Source organism: Chlamydotis macqueenii, chromosome 2, assembly GCF_036417535.1.
Source record: "Chlamydotis macqueenii isolate bChlMac1 chromosome 2, bChlMac1.mat, whole genome shotgun sequence".
Lineage (NCBI taxonomy): Eukaryota > Metazoa > Chordata > Aves > Otidiformes > Otididae > Chlamydotis > Chlamydotis macqueenii.
Genome location: NC_141557.1, coordinates 24,453,376 through 24,471,065, shown reverse-complemented (window position 1 = coordinate 24,471,065; position 17,690 = coordinate 24,453,376). Strand labels below are relative to the sequence as shown.

Genomic DNA, 17,690 nt, shown 5'->3' with positions numbered 1-17,690 from the left:
TATCAAGAAGGAAACTAAATAACAGTGGTCTTTGAGTATATGGTCTGAGAAACACAGGTCTGGTCCTCCTGCATATCAGTCATGCACTGCTGACCAATCTTTTTTTCCAGACTTGGATTCCCAGAGAACACAGCTGCATAGAGGGGCTGGCTGTTGAAACAAAAGGTACTGAACTAGAAACATCATCAACAGCATTTCAAAAATTTGAGACAATACAAATTCTAGTAGTTATTCCCACTGTATCAGATGCTGCTCACAATGAGTACTTAACAGACTGGAAGTTCAGAGGGCATTCCCAGGTTAAATGGAGTGCACACACCCACCAAAAATGTATGAACAACGAAGAAAACATCTGCTAAGATCATGCGTTGAGGTATTTACTCCTGTCTTTTTTTTAATATCCTTTTTTTTTTTAAGAGACGTAATGTAAGTTGTCAGAGTTCAGTGAACAAATTTGCTTTAGCTTTTCTATCACATTAAGATAAATCATATCTGACACCACTAAAACACTAGAGGTTTGAAAATGTCTCAGCCGCAGCAGTTCCTGTGATAAGAAAAAAATGATAAAAAATGACACATTTTATCTCAAAAGAAGACAGAGTACCATCAGATGTATAATGAACTAAGACATTGTTCTGATATCTATCTAAGGAATTTGGTAAGAGAATGTAGTTTGGCTTTGTCAGAGTACGCTCACAACTCAGTTCAATGAGCAGAAGAAATTAAATAAAAAGAGTTCTACAGCATTTTTGTTTCCTTATATCAACACCAAAAAAAAAGTTACCTGTCATTTATAAGTGACTGCATTAATTTCAGAAGTTCCCAGGAAAAAGGATGAAAGAAGATTTATTTAATTCATGAGCTATAAAGCATTAAAGCAGTAAGAGTGACAAATTATCTGAATCCTTGTAAAAACTGAAATAAATTAAATCTCTACACGTGACATAAATCTGCACCTAACTTAAAAGCTCAATTGTGCAATGTATTGAAGAGCTAAAACTAACCTCAAATTCTGTCTCTCATATTCCAGAACTGTTCATGAACCAAATCAACACAGGCAGCCTGTCAAGTCTTATAAACTGACATTGCTATTCCAGTTAAACATTTTTGCAGATTCTTCCCACTTTATAGGCTTCCAAGTTTTTTTTTCCCCAAATAAAACATTATCAGATAAAATCCTGAGAGTGCAAAACATAGTTTCATAGCTCTCACTAGATTTCAGTGTTTAATATATTTTCTTCACTAGCAAAAAAAAATACACACTTCACTCATCTGTTATATCTCTATAATGATAGAACATTTCAAGCATTTAATAAAATTTTATGGGTAAATTCTGCCTTCATTTACATACAGGCGATTCCATCATCTACAAACCGGCATCTAGTAAGAGTCTGCAGTTTCTTTGCTGCTATTAGCTTGTTTGCAAAAGCAAACTTTATAACAGAAGTGCATTGCTCAAGAGCAGAACATAGTTAATTTTAGTTTTTTTGCTTGTCTGGTGGTAACAAGATAAAAACAATAATAAAGTATCAAAATAAAAAATGGATAATAAGCAGATCTCGTTCTGTGGGATGTCATCTTCAAACACAATTATGCATGCACTCTTTGCAACACAGTCCTGCAGAAATGGAAATGTATTTATCGTAAATGAAAAGGCAAGCTCATAGTTCTTAGTGGAGAACTTGACTAAGCCAAAAAATACAGACATAGAAGGCAAAGCAACAGAGGTAGGATCATAACAATAGAAATTTTTTAATAAATAAAATTATCTCTAGTATTATTTTTTAAATGCTACTTGTAGGATTAAACCTATGCAAACAGCTCTGATATTATGACAGATTCCCAACTTTAAACAAAACTTAACACTAACCTCTCTGCTTTGTCCTAATGTATCAGTCTATTTTACTTTATTATTGAAGATTTGTGAATAAAAATTCTAACAAGACAAAATATTATCCTCCAAGGAAAGCAGCAACAGGAATAAAAGCTGTCTAGGTTCTGAAATTCATTAATACTAAACAGTTTTTTTACTCCTGTGCAAGAACATAAATTCTTAGGTCATCTATATTTTGGTGGAAAATTTAACCTTTTTTACATGTTAAGACGTGTTCTATACAAGATTTCTTCCAATCTTAAGTTAATATTAAAAAAAAGAAATAATGTTTATTTCAGATTTGAATCTATTCCCTCTGAAATAAATTTTCCCGCTTTCTAGTTTTGTTAAAGCTATTGAAATGCTGCAGCCAGTACTGGTGCTGATAACACACAGCATTTATGCTGTGTGAATTGTCAGGCTACCAACTGTCCCGCACACCACATTTTAGACACATGGCTCCGAAACCTGCACTTCTTTTCAGGTTATGTGTGTCCCAGCTAATAATAGTGTGTGAACTCACGGTGGATTATCTGTCTATGGAAAAAGAAGAGGAAGGCTGGCAGGGTAGCATTCTCCAGGAATAATATTTGGCTATGAAACTAACTCTGTGCTTTCACTTTGAAACAGAAAAGTCTACCGAGCTTCAGAACTAACTGAAATATCTCTCTGCTTACTACTACAAAGATCCTACCTATAGGGTAGATGTTTTTTGCATCTTTTCTAGATGCTAATTACAAACAGTTAATGGTAGAAATGCTAGGTGGAAACAGAACATTCAGCTACAATAAAGCTATTTCTAAAGAACAAATTAAGCATCTGCCAGATTTGGACATACTTTCCTAATGTCAGAAAAGAATATTAGATTTCCCCTGTTGCAACACTCTACAATTTTTAATTGCTTCCTTACTGCAGTTGCAAATGCACTTGAAAAGATCACTTCAAACAGAGTGCAAACTGAAACATATCATCACCATATCACCAAATTTCAAGTGAAAATTTTACCTTTTTTATCCATGATTGTGTGGAACTAAGTCAAGGTCAAGAGGGAGCAGGCACAAACTGAAACATGGGAAACTTCAATTCAACATTAGAAAAAAAATTTGGATTTTTTTTTCTTTCCCCTCTTTGAAAGTGGTCAAATACAAGAACAGGCTGCCCGGAGAGGCTGTGGACGTTCCAAACTTGACTGGACACAGTCATGGGCAACCCGCTCTACCTGACCATGCTTTGAGCAGGGGACTGGAAGAGATGATCTCCAGAAGTGCCTCCCAGCCTCAACTGCTTATGATTCTATGATTCTAAGTTGTTAATACTTAAGCTTGTCTGCACAAACAGACACATTATGATGAAATAACTTAATTTTGAGAATAACAACACATATCCAACCTATTATTTTTAATAAATCCCACAATAATAAATGACACAAAGTTGGGAAACAGAATCAGAGTGGTTGACATTGGAAAGGGTCTCTTGAGGTCATCTTGTCCATAACTATCCAGAACACTGATAACATTCTAAAATCTGCAAAAAATTTAATCTAAATTGCAATTTCTTTAACCAATTAACAGGCAAGTGAGTGCAAAGTTCAACAACCAAAGACACTACTCACCTTCAGCTTTACTAAGCTCCAAAGCCAACTGCTCTCTGGCTTTGGTTTCTTCATTAAGACGTTCTTGTAGTTCTTCCTGATACTTGACAAATTCTGTGGCCTCTTGTTGCTTTTTGAAGGACTCTCGCATGAGTTCTGTCTGAGTAATTTTAGCATGTTCAAGCTACCATAGGAAAAAAATTACAGAAGTCAGATAAACCAAAGCTTTTCTGATAAAAAACTACTTTGTCATTCCTATTTAATTAACAGTTGCATTACAATTTGATGAGAAATCTCACTTAATTTCATTGGACATTTAGTAAGATCTTTACTGAATGCACATTCACAGGCCACAATAGGAAGACTGACTTGGTACAAAAGTTTAAGTAAATAGGCTTTGTCCGTATAACGAACTCAGCGAGCCACCTGGCTAAATCCGTGTCTCTGTTCCGGTAACTCCTGGTTTATGAGTTTACACTAGATTCACCTTTATTAACATATGAGTTTTGTACTAAATATAAGTAAGCTATACTTAGAATGCCTAAAAAGCATTGCATAAACCTGGTAGAAGTTTTGATATAAATTGACACAAGTGGTGTTTCGACTCTTTTTCTCCTTAAGATGAAAATAAATGAGAACAGCAGGAATATATGAATTTTTAATACACCACATTTTTCAGTCAACAAGGCAGTGAAGCAATGCTTCTTCCAACTGCGTCCAACTAATAGAATTATTAATGATTTTTTAATTCTTCTGTGCTTGTCTAACAGGTTAATATTTGAAGTGTATGACCACAGATGTACAGCAATCTCACTACATCACTAACCTAAACTACTGGAAAACCAGGACTGAAATGCTAAAATTGTATTCTTACTGCCCATTTTAGACACACTCAAAGTGATCACTTCAAAAAGAATTAAAGTGAGAATTACAAAAGAAAAATAGTAAAGAAAGAACATTAGTCTAATGTTAGAAGTTTTGATTACATAAAATGTTCATCTATGATAATAACAAACTGGAATCAGTTACCAAGAAGATCTCTACTTCTCAACTGTTAACATTTACAGCCTACATTCATCCCTTCGAGGGACACACATACAAACTGTCAGACCTGAACCAGGCATAAGTTCTTCATGTGGCTTGTATTCAAAATAAGACAACTGATTTTGAATAAGAACAACTTCAGAAAAAGACTTAATACACATTTCCTGTTTTTCTCTCTTTTTTTTTTCCCCTTTTTTCTTTAATATTATGGACATTGGCAGATACTTCTAAGATAGTAACATCTGTAGCTTTCCTACAGTTTCTATAAACATATTCTTTCAATTTCTTCAAAAAGAAATGTTTTCTCACCATCTTCAGCTAAATTAATGAGTAGGAAATTAACTTGCTTTAAAATCTCAGAAAAATGTGTTGGGAACATTTCACAGAACATTGCAAACAAAATTAACCACTTAGAAAAAAATTATATTTTGAAATGAATGTCTGAATAATCTATACATCCTCTTTTATGATACACTGAATTTAAATACTTGATTTCTTTTCTACAGCATTCCTTTTTAGATGGACATCACTACCATGAACTATTTATTCTGACAAGAATTAAAGAAAGGTATAAATACTGCAGCTCAATATCTGCAGCGGTTTGAGATATTTTAAGAATCACAGAGTATCCTTACTTCAGTCTTACATTTTGAAGTGCTTAATGAAAGACCCATCTCAGATACATAGAAATGTATGATAGGTTTACTGTACACAGACAACCATAAAAATGGCTTACTTAAATGCATCAAAAACTCCAACTAAAAATCAGAATAAAAATTATTCTCTAGCTCTTTTCAGTAATAACAACTCAAGGTATTATTAAAAATATCAGAGGACAAAACAAAAAAGAAGCACAAGCAGGAACATGATTTTTCAAGGACAAAAATTTCTTCATGGGATCACTGGAAGCCATTAGCAGGCTTTTGCTAGTTAACGTTACTAGTTAGTGCATGAAAGCTATAAAGGAACAGTTTTAACTGACTGCAGCCCCCACCCACAACATAAAGTACTCACAGTGAGAAAATTGTAATAAGTAACTTTGAAGTGCTTTAAAAACAGATCTCTGTAATTCAATATATCTCTGCGTCTGCTACATTTCTTTTGTTAGAAATGAACAGAGAGAATTGTATAATTAAAGCTTTTTCAGTGCTTATTAAAAACTGTCTAGGAAAAAAGTCTGCCAGCGGTACATAATAACTTTAACAACAGAGACAAGTTTATGTTATTTTTCTCTGCATGCTCTTCTATTTAAGCTGGTTTACATTATAATTTATTTTTAAAACTTTTATACTTACTGAATAGGGAGGTGTAGGCAAGGAGATTTTAGAAACAACTTTTAAAATGTGCCCGTTTTTTTTGTGGTTGAAGTGAAAAATTGAAGTATTTACAACTACAGAATTATTCTCATCCAAGTGTTCAGTGAAAGGAAAAGGATATGGCAAAGGCACACGAGATTCAACCTCGTATGTATCTTCTTCTTGCCCTTCAGTCCACAAACCATTAAACAGATTAGATGCCCAGTAGGTGCGGTAAGAATCCATTCCAAAAAGTAGTGCTGTTGCTGTCTTCTCAACTGTCACACAGGTATTTTGCACTAGCTAGCCCAGTTTCAAAAATTTCTAACAGGTATTTGTAACAGAACATGTACATTTAACAGTTTGAAGACGTACATCAGCACTCTCGGTGACAAACCTACTCAGAATCAGCAGGAAGCCTCAGATCATCTTCTCAAGCAGAGTAATTCAGGAGCAGAGTAATCCAAAACAGAGAGAGGTGCAAGAAAACTTGGTATGGTCACTCCCAAAAATCCTTCTTAGAGAAGTTGCACATGAAAAAGCAACAGAAATCTTCCAATAGCAGCTGGCAGGTAATTTCCAAGGCAAGGAAGCATAATTTTGTTTTACCTGCACAAGTATGGTGCAGCAGACAAGCAAGCTAGCAGAACAGAAACTAAAACTGATTTTCCATCTCCACTACGGCAAATGAAAGAGAAATACAGATATGTCATAATTTGCCTTCATTCTTGTTCTGAGAGTTAATTCAACACGAAGAACTTCCTCCAACTCTGCTAGTTTAAAAGCTTCCTGTTAGTATCTCCCAACCGAAAGAGCTCAGGGGAGTGGCCTGCGTTATTTACCTATACATAACACCAGCAGGTGGAATTTGAATTAATACACCCACTATACGCCTTGCCTGAAAAGGCTCAAACGGTGCTTCAGGTCTGAAAGTGTGTGTTCAGACAGGTCTCAAATAGTTACTTTGAAGATTCTGCCAGGTTTCTCTCACTCTTTTAAGTTTATTTTAAGAGATGGGTACATGTCTGTATGCACAACACAACCCATTAAGAGGAAAGGTTAAAAATCTTTTCTGCCTGGAATTAGTTTTGGATTATTTTTTCTACTCTGCAATATTTTTTAAAGTATGCAGTTCCTGAATATTTAAAAATAATTGTCAAGTCACCTACAAATCCTTGGCATGTACAGGAACAGTATATAATCCAGTAAGCACACAACAGACATCACAAAGCAGACAAGCTTGAATGCTTGCAAAGTACCTCTACAGAATAGACAGAAAAGATGTCAATATTTATATTTGATACTGTGGGAAAAAGTGTAAACAGATTACAGTTTTATTAACTTTAAAAAAAAACAGATATGCTCATCAGCGATAAATCCATATTTGAATAATTCATATTAATCAAAAATGTGTGTATGTGTCTGAGACAAAATATAACTCTATTACTGGTACTGTAAAGGTCTCAGCCACAAAGCTATGAAGTTAAAATAAACTTTCATGATCAATTAACAATAAATAAAAATAAGCTGCTTAGAATACACTGATTACTTTCATCGATATAATGAAAAGTAAATACTCACTGTAAAAGCATCAGTCACAAAACTAAAATAATTTAGGGCTATGTATAAAACTACTGCATTTAAAGATCAGCAACAAAATGTTCAGAAAAAAGAAGCACAAAGTGAAATAAATAATTGACAAGATTTTTATCATTGCAACATGAATTCTTAATTATGGTAAAACTTTGAAGGTGTTTGTCTGTATCATCTCCTCTTTAAATGTAAGATTTTCTACAAATGCTTAACTACATTTTTTTAAGAACTCCATATACTGGAGTATCTGTGTATCCTTTTTCATTATTATGTACTGCTAGGCCTTAAGCTGAATAAAGATCTCAAAAAGCCAAACATCTCTTTTGAATTGGACTCATGCCTCAAACAGAAGAGCTGTTGCAGAATGAGGCTGCAAATAAATGCAACGCAGAAACTGATTTACAAGATCCACCAGATTGCTTCCTTTAGTAAGCCAGAGGGGGGCTTGTCAAATTTGTATTTAAGTTACTTTTAATTTAGGAAGTCACAAATTAGCCTTTTATCTTTTCTTTTTTAAAAATAAGAAAAGAACATTAACTTTGTTTTAAAAGTATTTTTCAAAAGCCACGAATACACAAATACTTAAAACCTGTAAAGTACCAGATAGCTGAATTTTCACATCACTTTCCTCATCGCAGCTTTTCTCCTTTATTTCCTGCAGTTATGACATACACATTTTACACCCAGAGACAAGAAAGCAATGACTTTTAAAGTAACGTTACTAGGTTAGCTAACAGATGGGAGTAGCATAAAACACACTGTATCCTTTGAATTCTCGCCTCAGATTAAAGAGCTGACTCTAAAGACTCAGCTCTTAAAGAGAGATTGACTTAAAAAGTTACAGTGAGATACAGAGTATTTTCTTAGATACTTTCAAATTGAGATGTCTATCATCTGAAAGTAAAGCACATGCTCCAAGCAGCCTGATCTGAACTGACTGAGCTAGGTATATCCCTCCCGTTGCCATTAATAGGGAAGTACTCCCGAGAGCAACTGACATCCTACCATGCAAATACACTAACAGCAAACAGAACAGAGCACCCATACACTGCCTCTTTTTTTGGAGACTACTCATGAATCACATACCTCACATAAACCCTGGAGAGCTGGAGTGCAGACTCCTTTTCTGATAGCAAGGGGGATATGTGCTGAACTGGCCATGTTTAAACCAAAGTTGGAAGATACAGGAGGAGAGCTCCACCTTTTTGTCCAGTCAATTGACCAAAATGTTCGTCAAGAGAACTGGGCACAGTTCCCTTAATCCTCCCTCTTCACAAGGGCCAGCTCAATGTGCCCTGACACCTCCTGTCTCATCTCTCCTATCTCATGACAGCAGAATGCAGATGACCCATATGAGCAATGAAAGAGTGCCCTAGATGGGTAAACGTGCCTAAATTCAGGCTTCTTCCGCAGTCCAAAGTAGATTTGTAACATGGATCTAAAATCATCAGTAAAGTCATGTCCAAGTAGACTTTTTTTGGGTGTAGGGACCTGAAGTATTGTTTCAAGCTTTCAAAATGAGCCTACAGGTTTTAGGCTTATAAAAACATATTAATGAGAAAAATAAAGGAAAAAGAAAATCAAGACACAAAATTCAAAATGCTTCAACATTAGATCACTCTACCTGATTCGAAGTTTCATTGATAGCTTCCAGAAGCTTTTCAACAGCTGCTTGTAGTCGAGAACTAATATTTAGAATGAGTTCTTCATTTTCAGGATCTATTTCCACTCCACTTTCTGCAAGATGTTGGCTCAGTAGTCCTTCATCCGTTGCTCCTGACCACATGTTAATATCATCATCTCCCATACTACTACCACGATACGAGGAACAGGACTCTGTAAAAAAAACAGTTACCTTTTCACACAGACTCTTAGCACTTCAAAACGTGAAAGACCGTACATCTGAGTTACGATTAGATAGAAAAGTCATAAAACAATTTATATATTTCTATCGGTCACAAAGACAGAAAGAGAAATGCAGCATACTGAAACTTACACAAACAAGATACACAATGTGTCAACTAAAAACAAGCAGAAAGGAGAGAGAAGAGGAGGTATTAACAGAGAATATTTTAGATGTCCTTTCAGTCACACTTTTGGGGTCATCTTCAAACCTTTGTTACAATCAGTAACCCTTACTGCTTTGAATAACTTGCAATAATGACTTGTAGGATTGTCTTTAAAACACAGCCAGGTAAAAAACCCCAGACTGTCAGCCACTGTTTCACCAATGCCCTGCCATGTCACTCGCATGAACGCAAAACTGCTTGAGTTACTCATTCAAAAGCACACACTCAACTGAGCAAAGGGAAAGACACACATGTAATTCAGACAACTTCTCAGGGCAAACTGACTTGAATACAAAACATCAAAATTCAGCATTATTATTAGTGAATTAAAAACTGATTAAAAGGGGTGGCTGAACAAACTGACTACAGTGCAGAGGGACTGTAACTGTCCCTACTGATGGGACACCTGGCACCTGCCTACGTCTCAACCTCCTGAGGTCTGACACCGTTCAAGGGCATCATCCATTCTGTCTGAAAAGCAGGCGACATAAAGTTTGCCTACGGTATTAAACTGATAGCAGTTCATCTGGAAAACAGTAAATTTGACATATTTAGAACTCAGGGCTCTATATAAACAAGGCAAGTGAAAGTAAACTCTTGAGACGTTTTAAAATCACACTTTCAGTACGAAATAACAATACAGCAGTACCTCATGACAGTAGATAATGATTGTTGAAATCGTGTTTTAAAAATTAACAAGTGTTATGTCATTAGGCCGTTAGATTCAAAATGTCAGAAATAAATACTATTGAGGGTTTTTTTAAAATGACAATTTATTTTAGTGAAGTATATTTCTGAACTATATTTAAAGTAAAATAAATATTTTGGTGTGGTTTTTATAAACAATCAGATGTTGTTTTTCCTCAAGGTTTTCTCAAAAAAAACACCTTATCTCTGGGAAACAGTAGTATGACTACATGAGTTAGGAACAGTCAGTGCCTGTTTAACAATACAGTTGCAATACTGGGTTATCTTTGAATTTAAGTTCCTGGTTACTTCATGAATTGTGACTGCTGAACTAGAACAGTTTGTTTAGTAACAGAAATTGAAATGAAATTATAATAGGTCAATTTTACAGATTACCTTTAAAAATGCAGTTAGAAACCTTGTTGGATACAATTTCCTTATACTTGCTCTTGCCTCTTAACCAGGCATGCAAATAACATTGGAAGTACAAGTCAGAGAATCATGGAATGGTTTGGGCTGTAAGGCACCTTTAAAGGCCATCTAGTCCAACCCCGCCGCAAGGAGCAGGGACATCTCCATCCAGATCAGGTTGCTCAGAGCCGCATCCAACCTGGCCTTGACTGTTTCCAGGGATGGGGCATCCACCACCCCTCTGGGCAACCTGTTCCTGTGTTGCACCACCCTCACTGTGAAAAATTTCTTCCTTATATCTAGTCTAAATCTACCCTCTTTCAGCTTAAAACCATTACCCCTGGTCCTGTTACTACAGACCCTGCTAAAAAATTTGTCCCCATCTTTCTTGTAAGCCCCCTTTAGGTACTGGAGTCCTCTTGCTGAAGTTGTTAGAACCTAGCAAGAAAGTCAGGTTCTATTTTTCGGGGATTTTTTTTTTACGTTACTTTTAAGAAGTTGCAACACAATTTGCAACATTTTTAACAAGTTGCAACCTCTACAGAGAGGTGCTGCTTACCAGGGGCTCATATCAGGGACATCACTGAGAGACCACCAACCCTTGTACAGCCCACAGAGAATTATCCACTGCTGCTGTTTCACATGGGCACCACTGACAGCCAGGAGCAGCCTAAAGACTGTCAAGAGGGATTACAGAGCCCTGGGAGCAGCAGTGAAGGACTCTGGAGTGCAGGTATTTTCATCAGTCCTTCTGGTCAACATGAAGGGGTTTGAAAGGGCCAGCCAAATCTAGCAAATCAACAAATGGTTACAGGACTGGGGCCACAGCCAGGGATTTGGTTACTTAAGACCATGGGACTCACTTTGAGAAACCAGGTCTACTGGGTGCTGATGGGGTCCGCCTGTCAGAGAACGGGAAAGGCACCTTTGGCCATAGGCTTGCCAAGCTGGTGAAGAGGGCTTTAAACTAATGCTGCTGGGGGAGAGGAACCTCAATTCACTCCACTCCTACCAGTTTAATGCTGGTGCCAGCAACAGACGCCCAGAGCCTGGAGAAGGTTCTCAGGTCACCTGAAGAGCAGCAGAAAGGAATTCCAGCCACTCTAGCCAGCAAGTCAGCTTCTCTGGGGCCTCAAATGTCTCTATGCAAATACACGTAGCATCAGGGATAAACAAGAGGAGTTAGAGGCGTCTGCACATCTGCAGGGCTGTGATCTTACCGGCATAACAGAGATGTGGTGGGATGGCTCCTACAACTAGAGTGTTGGAATGGAGGGATTCAGGATCTTTGGGAAAGACAGGCAGGGGAAACGAGTTGGGGGGTGTGTTGCCCTCTATGTCAATGACCAGCTAGGGTTCACAGAGCTCCATCTAGAGATGAATGAGGAACTGACTGAGAACTTATGGGTCAAGACTAAACAGAGGGCAGGGACAGGCAATATTATAACTGCAGTCTACTACAGGCCATCCGACCAGGAAGACTGAGTGGATGAGGCCCCTATAGACAGACAGGACCAGCCTCACAGTCACAAGCCCTGGTCCTCATGGGGGACTTTAACCACCCCAATTCCTGCTGGAGGGAGAACACAGCAGGGCATGAGCAATCCAGGAGGTTCCTGAAATACATTGATGATAATTTCCTTCTCCAAGTGACAGAGGAGCCAAAGAGGAGAGATGCTATGCTGGACCTTGGTCCCACCAACAAGGAGGGACTGTTGGGGAATGTGGAGCTCAAGGGCAGCCTTGGCTGCAGTGACCATGAAATGTTGAAATTCAGGATTGTTAGAACAGTGAGGAGGGCACACAGCAAGCTCTCTACCCTGGACTTCAGGAGGGCAGACTTTGGCCTCTTCAGGGATCTGCTTGACAGAGTAGAATCATAGAATGGTTAGGGTTAGAAGGGACCTTCAAAGGTCATCCAGTCCAACCCCCCTGCAAGAAGCAGAGACATCTCCAACCAGATCAGGTTGCTCAGAGCCCCATCCAACCTGGCCTTGAATGTTTCCAGGGATGGGGCATCCACCACCTCTCTGGGCAACCTGTGCCAGTGTTCCACCGCCCTCAGTGTAAAAAAATATCTTCCTTACGTTGAGTCTAAGTCTACCTCTCTCTAGTTTAAAACTATTACCTCTCATCCTATCACAGCAGGCCCTGCTGAAGAGTTTCTCCCCATCTTTCCTGTAAGACCCCTTTAGGTACTGGAAGGCCACTATAAAAGTCTCCCTGGAGCCTCCTCTTCTCCAGGCTGAACAGCCCCAACTCTCTCAGCCTGTCCTCATAGGAGAGGTGCTCCAGCTCTCTGATCGTCTTCATGGCACAACTCTGGACTCATCCAACAGGTCCATGTCCTTCTTATATAGGGGGCTCCAGAGCTGGACACAGTACTCCAGGTGGGGTCTCAAGAGAGTGGAGCAGAGGGGGCAGAATCACCTCCCTCAACCTGTTGGTAACACTTCTGATGCAGCCCAGGATGCGTTCGGCTTTCTGGGCTGCAAGTGCACATTGCTGGCTCATGTTATAACGCGTTTATTTTGTTATGGATGCAGCTGTATGCAGGACCCATATACAACAAACTAATCCACAGTGATTTTAATTTAGAAAGGTTTTGTTTCATTCACTTTTATCTTATAATTGCTAAGATTTCTTAAATGCAGATGTCTTTGGTAATTCTTTTTCTTCTAGTTGTATCATTACTGTTTTGTATCTCTTTTTAGATATGCGGGATATAATGTTACAAACTCTTTTCACACTCCAAAGGGAAAAAAACTGAAGCACAGTATATGCATGAATGGAACAGATAACCAGATGAATACAACATAGTCGCATAGCACCTTTCACCTACACAGGATTTCAAAGCACTTTGCGTACCGCACTTTGGAGCTTCAGTCACAAACCACTGCAGTGGAGTCACCCTACCAGTGGCTGGCAGTTATTTTCTGCTGGCATACTAAATATTTGGAATAGCAGGAAGGCTTTCCTATAATATCCTAGTATTTCACCCCTCAGCAGTGTAAGGAAGGTTGCAAAATAAACAGTTTCACACTTTTTATTCAATAGTATTCTGATTTCTCACCACCCAAATTTGGGTTGCCTCTGGGCATCTCAAAACATATATAGTGATGCAGAAGCTTTAATATCCTCAGAGTAGAAAGGACCTTCATTTAAGATGGACATCCAGCAGCATAACTATTTATGGAAATTTGGCACATGGAAATTTTACTACTCTCAAAGATAAAAAAGGAAAACCAAAAAGTATCATATGCACACAAAATCTGTAATAATTCTGTTTACACTGTAGGGTTGGCAACTCAAATAGAAAAACCACTGGCAAATGAGAAATGTAGATGCCCACATTACAATTTCTACAAAGTTGCAGTTCAGAACAGGAGTTCACATTAAATGCCTTCCTAACTACAAAGTGAAAATATCTGTATCTTTTCCCCCTGTAAACAGTACCCAATATCTTCATATAGCATATTTCCAGAAGATTTTCAGTGGTGGAAGCAAGAAATAGAAATGTTGTCAAGTCTGATTAGCCGCCCCAGCGGTTGAATGTCTAACCTCCATTTTACTAATCCTTATAACACTGTTCAATCTCCCACTCCAATAGAACCAAAAATCAAATTCTCTGTTCCCCAATTTTTTTTTCTTTCAGTTGACACAAAATAAATAGAGTATAACTGGCCCAAGTACAAATGTCTTCTCCTTGTGTAAACTCTTTCCCTGTAATAAAAAAAAAAAAAACAACAAAGATTCACATTGTTTCCTTGCCATGAAACTTGCAGTTCAGCACGTCAGATGTCATGGCTCACTAAATCTTAAGAGAAGTGCTTAATTATACAGTGCTTACTCAGAAGTTTCAGATACAGAAGCTGTTTATGAGCTGCCAACTGACATTTATAAAGCAATACATATTTTGCATCAGTTACAGCGAATATCTCAGCTTACTCCTGGGATTCCACTGCGGAATTAAGGTTAGGGGTTACAAGCTGAAAACAAAAAAAAAAAAATCAATTTTATGGCAGTTCAGTGTATAAAGCTATTTACTACCTTGTTCCTGGTACGCTGTTCAGAAACAAGGAGCTCAGAAAGTAGGTAACAGGGTTTAATATTCAAGGAATGCAATAAACGCACAGGCTGCTCCAGAGCAACCTGCATTACTACAGTCCCTGTACCCAAGGTACAACATCCCGGGGAGGAGAACAGCAAAGTCTACTGGCTCTGTCCCAATGCTTCCTGGCCCAATTCTCCAGATTTAATTAACTCACTGAATTGCTTTGCACAAATGCTGGTCACTTCCAATGATATCTTTTATGACTGAAATTTGAACTTTACCCGCTCTGCTAGAAATAAAATCCCATGTTAGCCAATAACCTAGGGAAGGTCCCAGATAAACCTCTATATGTTCTCTAAATCAGGTTGTGGTTATAAGTACATGACCTTCAATGATTCAGCTTTTTAAAATGCTGAAACTCAGCAAAAACAGTAAGCTGAGTTTTGCTTGTCAATAAATATGGATTACAATCAGAAGGTCAGAGAGAATTTACTTCATTAAATAAATTATTTTTTTTTCTTTTTTATTATTAGATTTTTACTGGTACAAATTTATTTTTACACATTTGCTAAGTCATTAAAAAGGAAGATCTGTTTGGCTAGGTATTAGAAAATACAATAACACACACTGGTTAAAAGTGGTGTCTACCAATTTCTTACTTCTAGAAAACAATAGGGAAAAAAATTTTAAAAATTATGTCCCCTCAGGCTATTCAGTGGAAATATAGGAACTGAATAACAACAGTCCTGTTGCTGAAAACGCTAATAGAATTTGTCCTCTAATTCCATCTGAAGCAGGATCAAATACTTCAGATGATGAAACAGCACAACTGCTACTATGGCTGTCTGACCCCAGTGGCAGAACTCTGTACACAGCAAGGATGCTGTTGTGTTATTTTGAAAGGAAAACAAAGAGAACTGTGAATACAACCTCAGAGATACACTACAAAGTGTACATTCACCCATTATAGCCACTGTAAGCTTGGGTCTTCTTTAATCCTCACTCTTATTTGGTTTCTCCTCCTTTCACAATTATTTCTGACCATAAGGAAACATGCAAAAAAGAATACTGGAATAAACAACTGCTGTGTGAACAGCTCTACACCAAGGCAGGCACTACAGTAAGAGACAAATTGCTTTGTTACAGAAGACTGAACCCTTACGTGCCTCTTCAAAATACATTAATAGCAAATGCAAGAATTAAAACAGTCAACCTTCACCAGTAGCGGAAGAGAATACAGTTATCTTCTATTTAAGAGAGCACTCTTTCACCAGAAGACTTCACAAGAAATTAACAACACATTCCAATTACAAGGCCTGTCGTGCTTATAGACAGTAGTATTATAAATGCTAGGCATAAGTCTATATTATATCCATCTAAAATACCAAATGAAGTTACTCTTTTAAGTGTGTTTTTCTACATATATTTAATTAATCAATATTAAGAATTGTTAATGATAGTAATTAGTGACACACACAAGTACACACTTTGCTGTGCATAAGCAGGCAAAAAGCAAATGCACGTACTGTGCATTGCACATGCCTGGGCAGAACAAGCATGCATCAGAGCAGCGAAGGGCAATACTCATGTATTAGCACTTTGTACATACAGTTATGTATTTATTGTCTGGGAAAAGGAAGCAACATTCTCAGCAAATGAGAATGAGGGAGAAAAGCAACAGTACGTGTTCTGTAGATAGGCATGATGTAACTATGAACTAGGTTCAGTGAATGCACGAGGTAATACCTCAATACGTATAGCTGTGACAACCTGTGATCACTGCCTTCATAACCAGAACACATTTTCTTTCTCTTTGGGCAACATATGTTGTGAAAATTCCAGTGCTTTTCACACACCTCAGACTATACAATGAGAACAGAAAGAATACAAAGAATACTTACAAATTGCTGGTTTTAATATAGAAAATTTATTTAAAATGCAGTTTAGGTGAAATTTAAGAGCACTTCAAAATCCAAAAGGAGGTGGTGGCAAACTTTGAGCCTGTTCATCACTCCTTTTACCATTTGGCTAGGAAACTATGGAAAATATTTGTCAGTGGTTGAAGATACTCTGGACCGCTTTAACATAAGCAAACTCTATTCATTTCCCACCCTACAGTGGGAAATACTCAAAAAAAGAATACTCAATTTTCAAAATAGTGATTCCTTCAATTATAGTAGCAAATGTTCTCAATTTCTAAGGTATCCTGGACAAGTATCAAAATTAAGGCCAGAAGCTTAGATATCCAATCTGAAATTTGAGGAAAAGGCAAAGCCTTAAAAGTCCAAGTTAAAAAAAAACTTCCTCATAGTGAAATACAGTGAAATGTGCAGAAAACAAAATTTATGAGGTTTTTAAATGAAATGGCAGTACTATACAGGCATAAGAGTGCTTTTATTGAATTTAAAAATTCAACAGTCCTTGAACTGCAGTTGTAGGCATTTCACTACAGATAACCTTTTGAGTAATCAACTGAGAGAGATGTCACTGTGCCTCAAGTCATACACCCTTTCTTAACTTGTCCCAAGGCTTAACCTGCCCTATGTTTAAAGCCAGAGGGAATCAATAATATTTAATAATGTACATTTTTAATTAAAGAGGTAAAGTTCATTTTCATTTACCATTTGTATATTACTCTGTAGTAGATTCTTTCTTAATAATGAAATGTAGAATTTGATTTCCAGTTCTTTTTCTCATTCACAGCAGATAAAGTTCCAGCCAAAACCATACGTATAATGTATTTTAGGCTGAACTGATCTGTTGCACATTGCCTCCCCATAAGACGCAGAGTGAATGTACACATCCTTATGCTGGCTTAGGTACATAGATGGCAGTACGATGGACAGACACTATCGTAGTACAATCACAGGAAATGAAATAGAGACTGAGAGAGTTCTTAAGCCACTGGTAAGTAATTAACTACAAGGTTAAAATGCTCCTTTACGCTTGTGACAATTAGCTCTCCTTAAAACAGCTGATAGGCAGCTGATAGAAAGTTCCTGGAACTGTTTCCAAAAGGCTGTCTGCATGCAGCCACCCTCTTTAGCAGGCTAAGGAAGTCGACAGGCTGTCC

At 37.5% G+C, this 17,690-nt stretch overlaps 1 protein-coding gene across 7 annotated transcripts in view; it reads right to left on the bottom strand.

Annotated features, from left to right (window-relative positions):
- The window catches only part of AKAP9 (A-kinase anchoring protein 9), a 118,075-nt gene that overhangs the window by 35,051 nt on the left and 65,334 nt on the right, over window positions 1-17,690 (bottom strand). For all 7 annotated transcript variants that reach the window (XM_086742284.1, XM_086742286.1, XM_086742288.1 and 4 more), the window contains 2 exons: window positions 9,021-9,232; window positions 3,486-3,648 (listed from right to left, as the gene is read on the bottom strand). In XM_086742284.1, coding sequence (XP_086598410.1) covers window positions 3,486-3,648; window positions 9,021-9,232 — 375 coding nt within the window. The remainder of the gene's footprint in view (window positions 1-3,485; window positions 3,649-9,020; window positions 9,233-17,690) is intronic.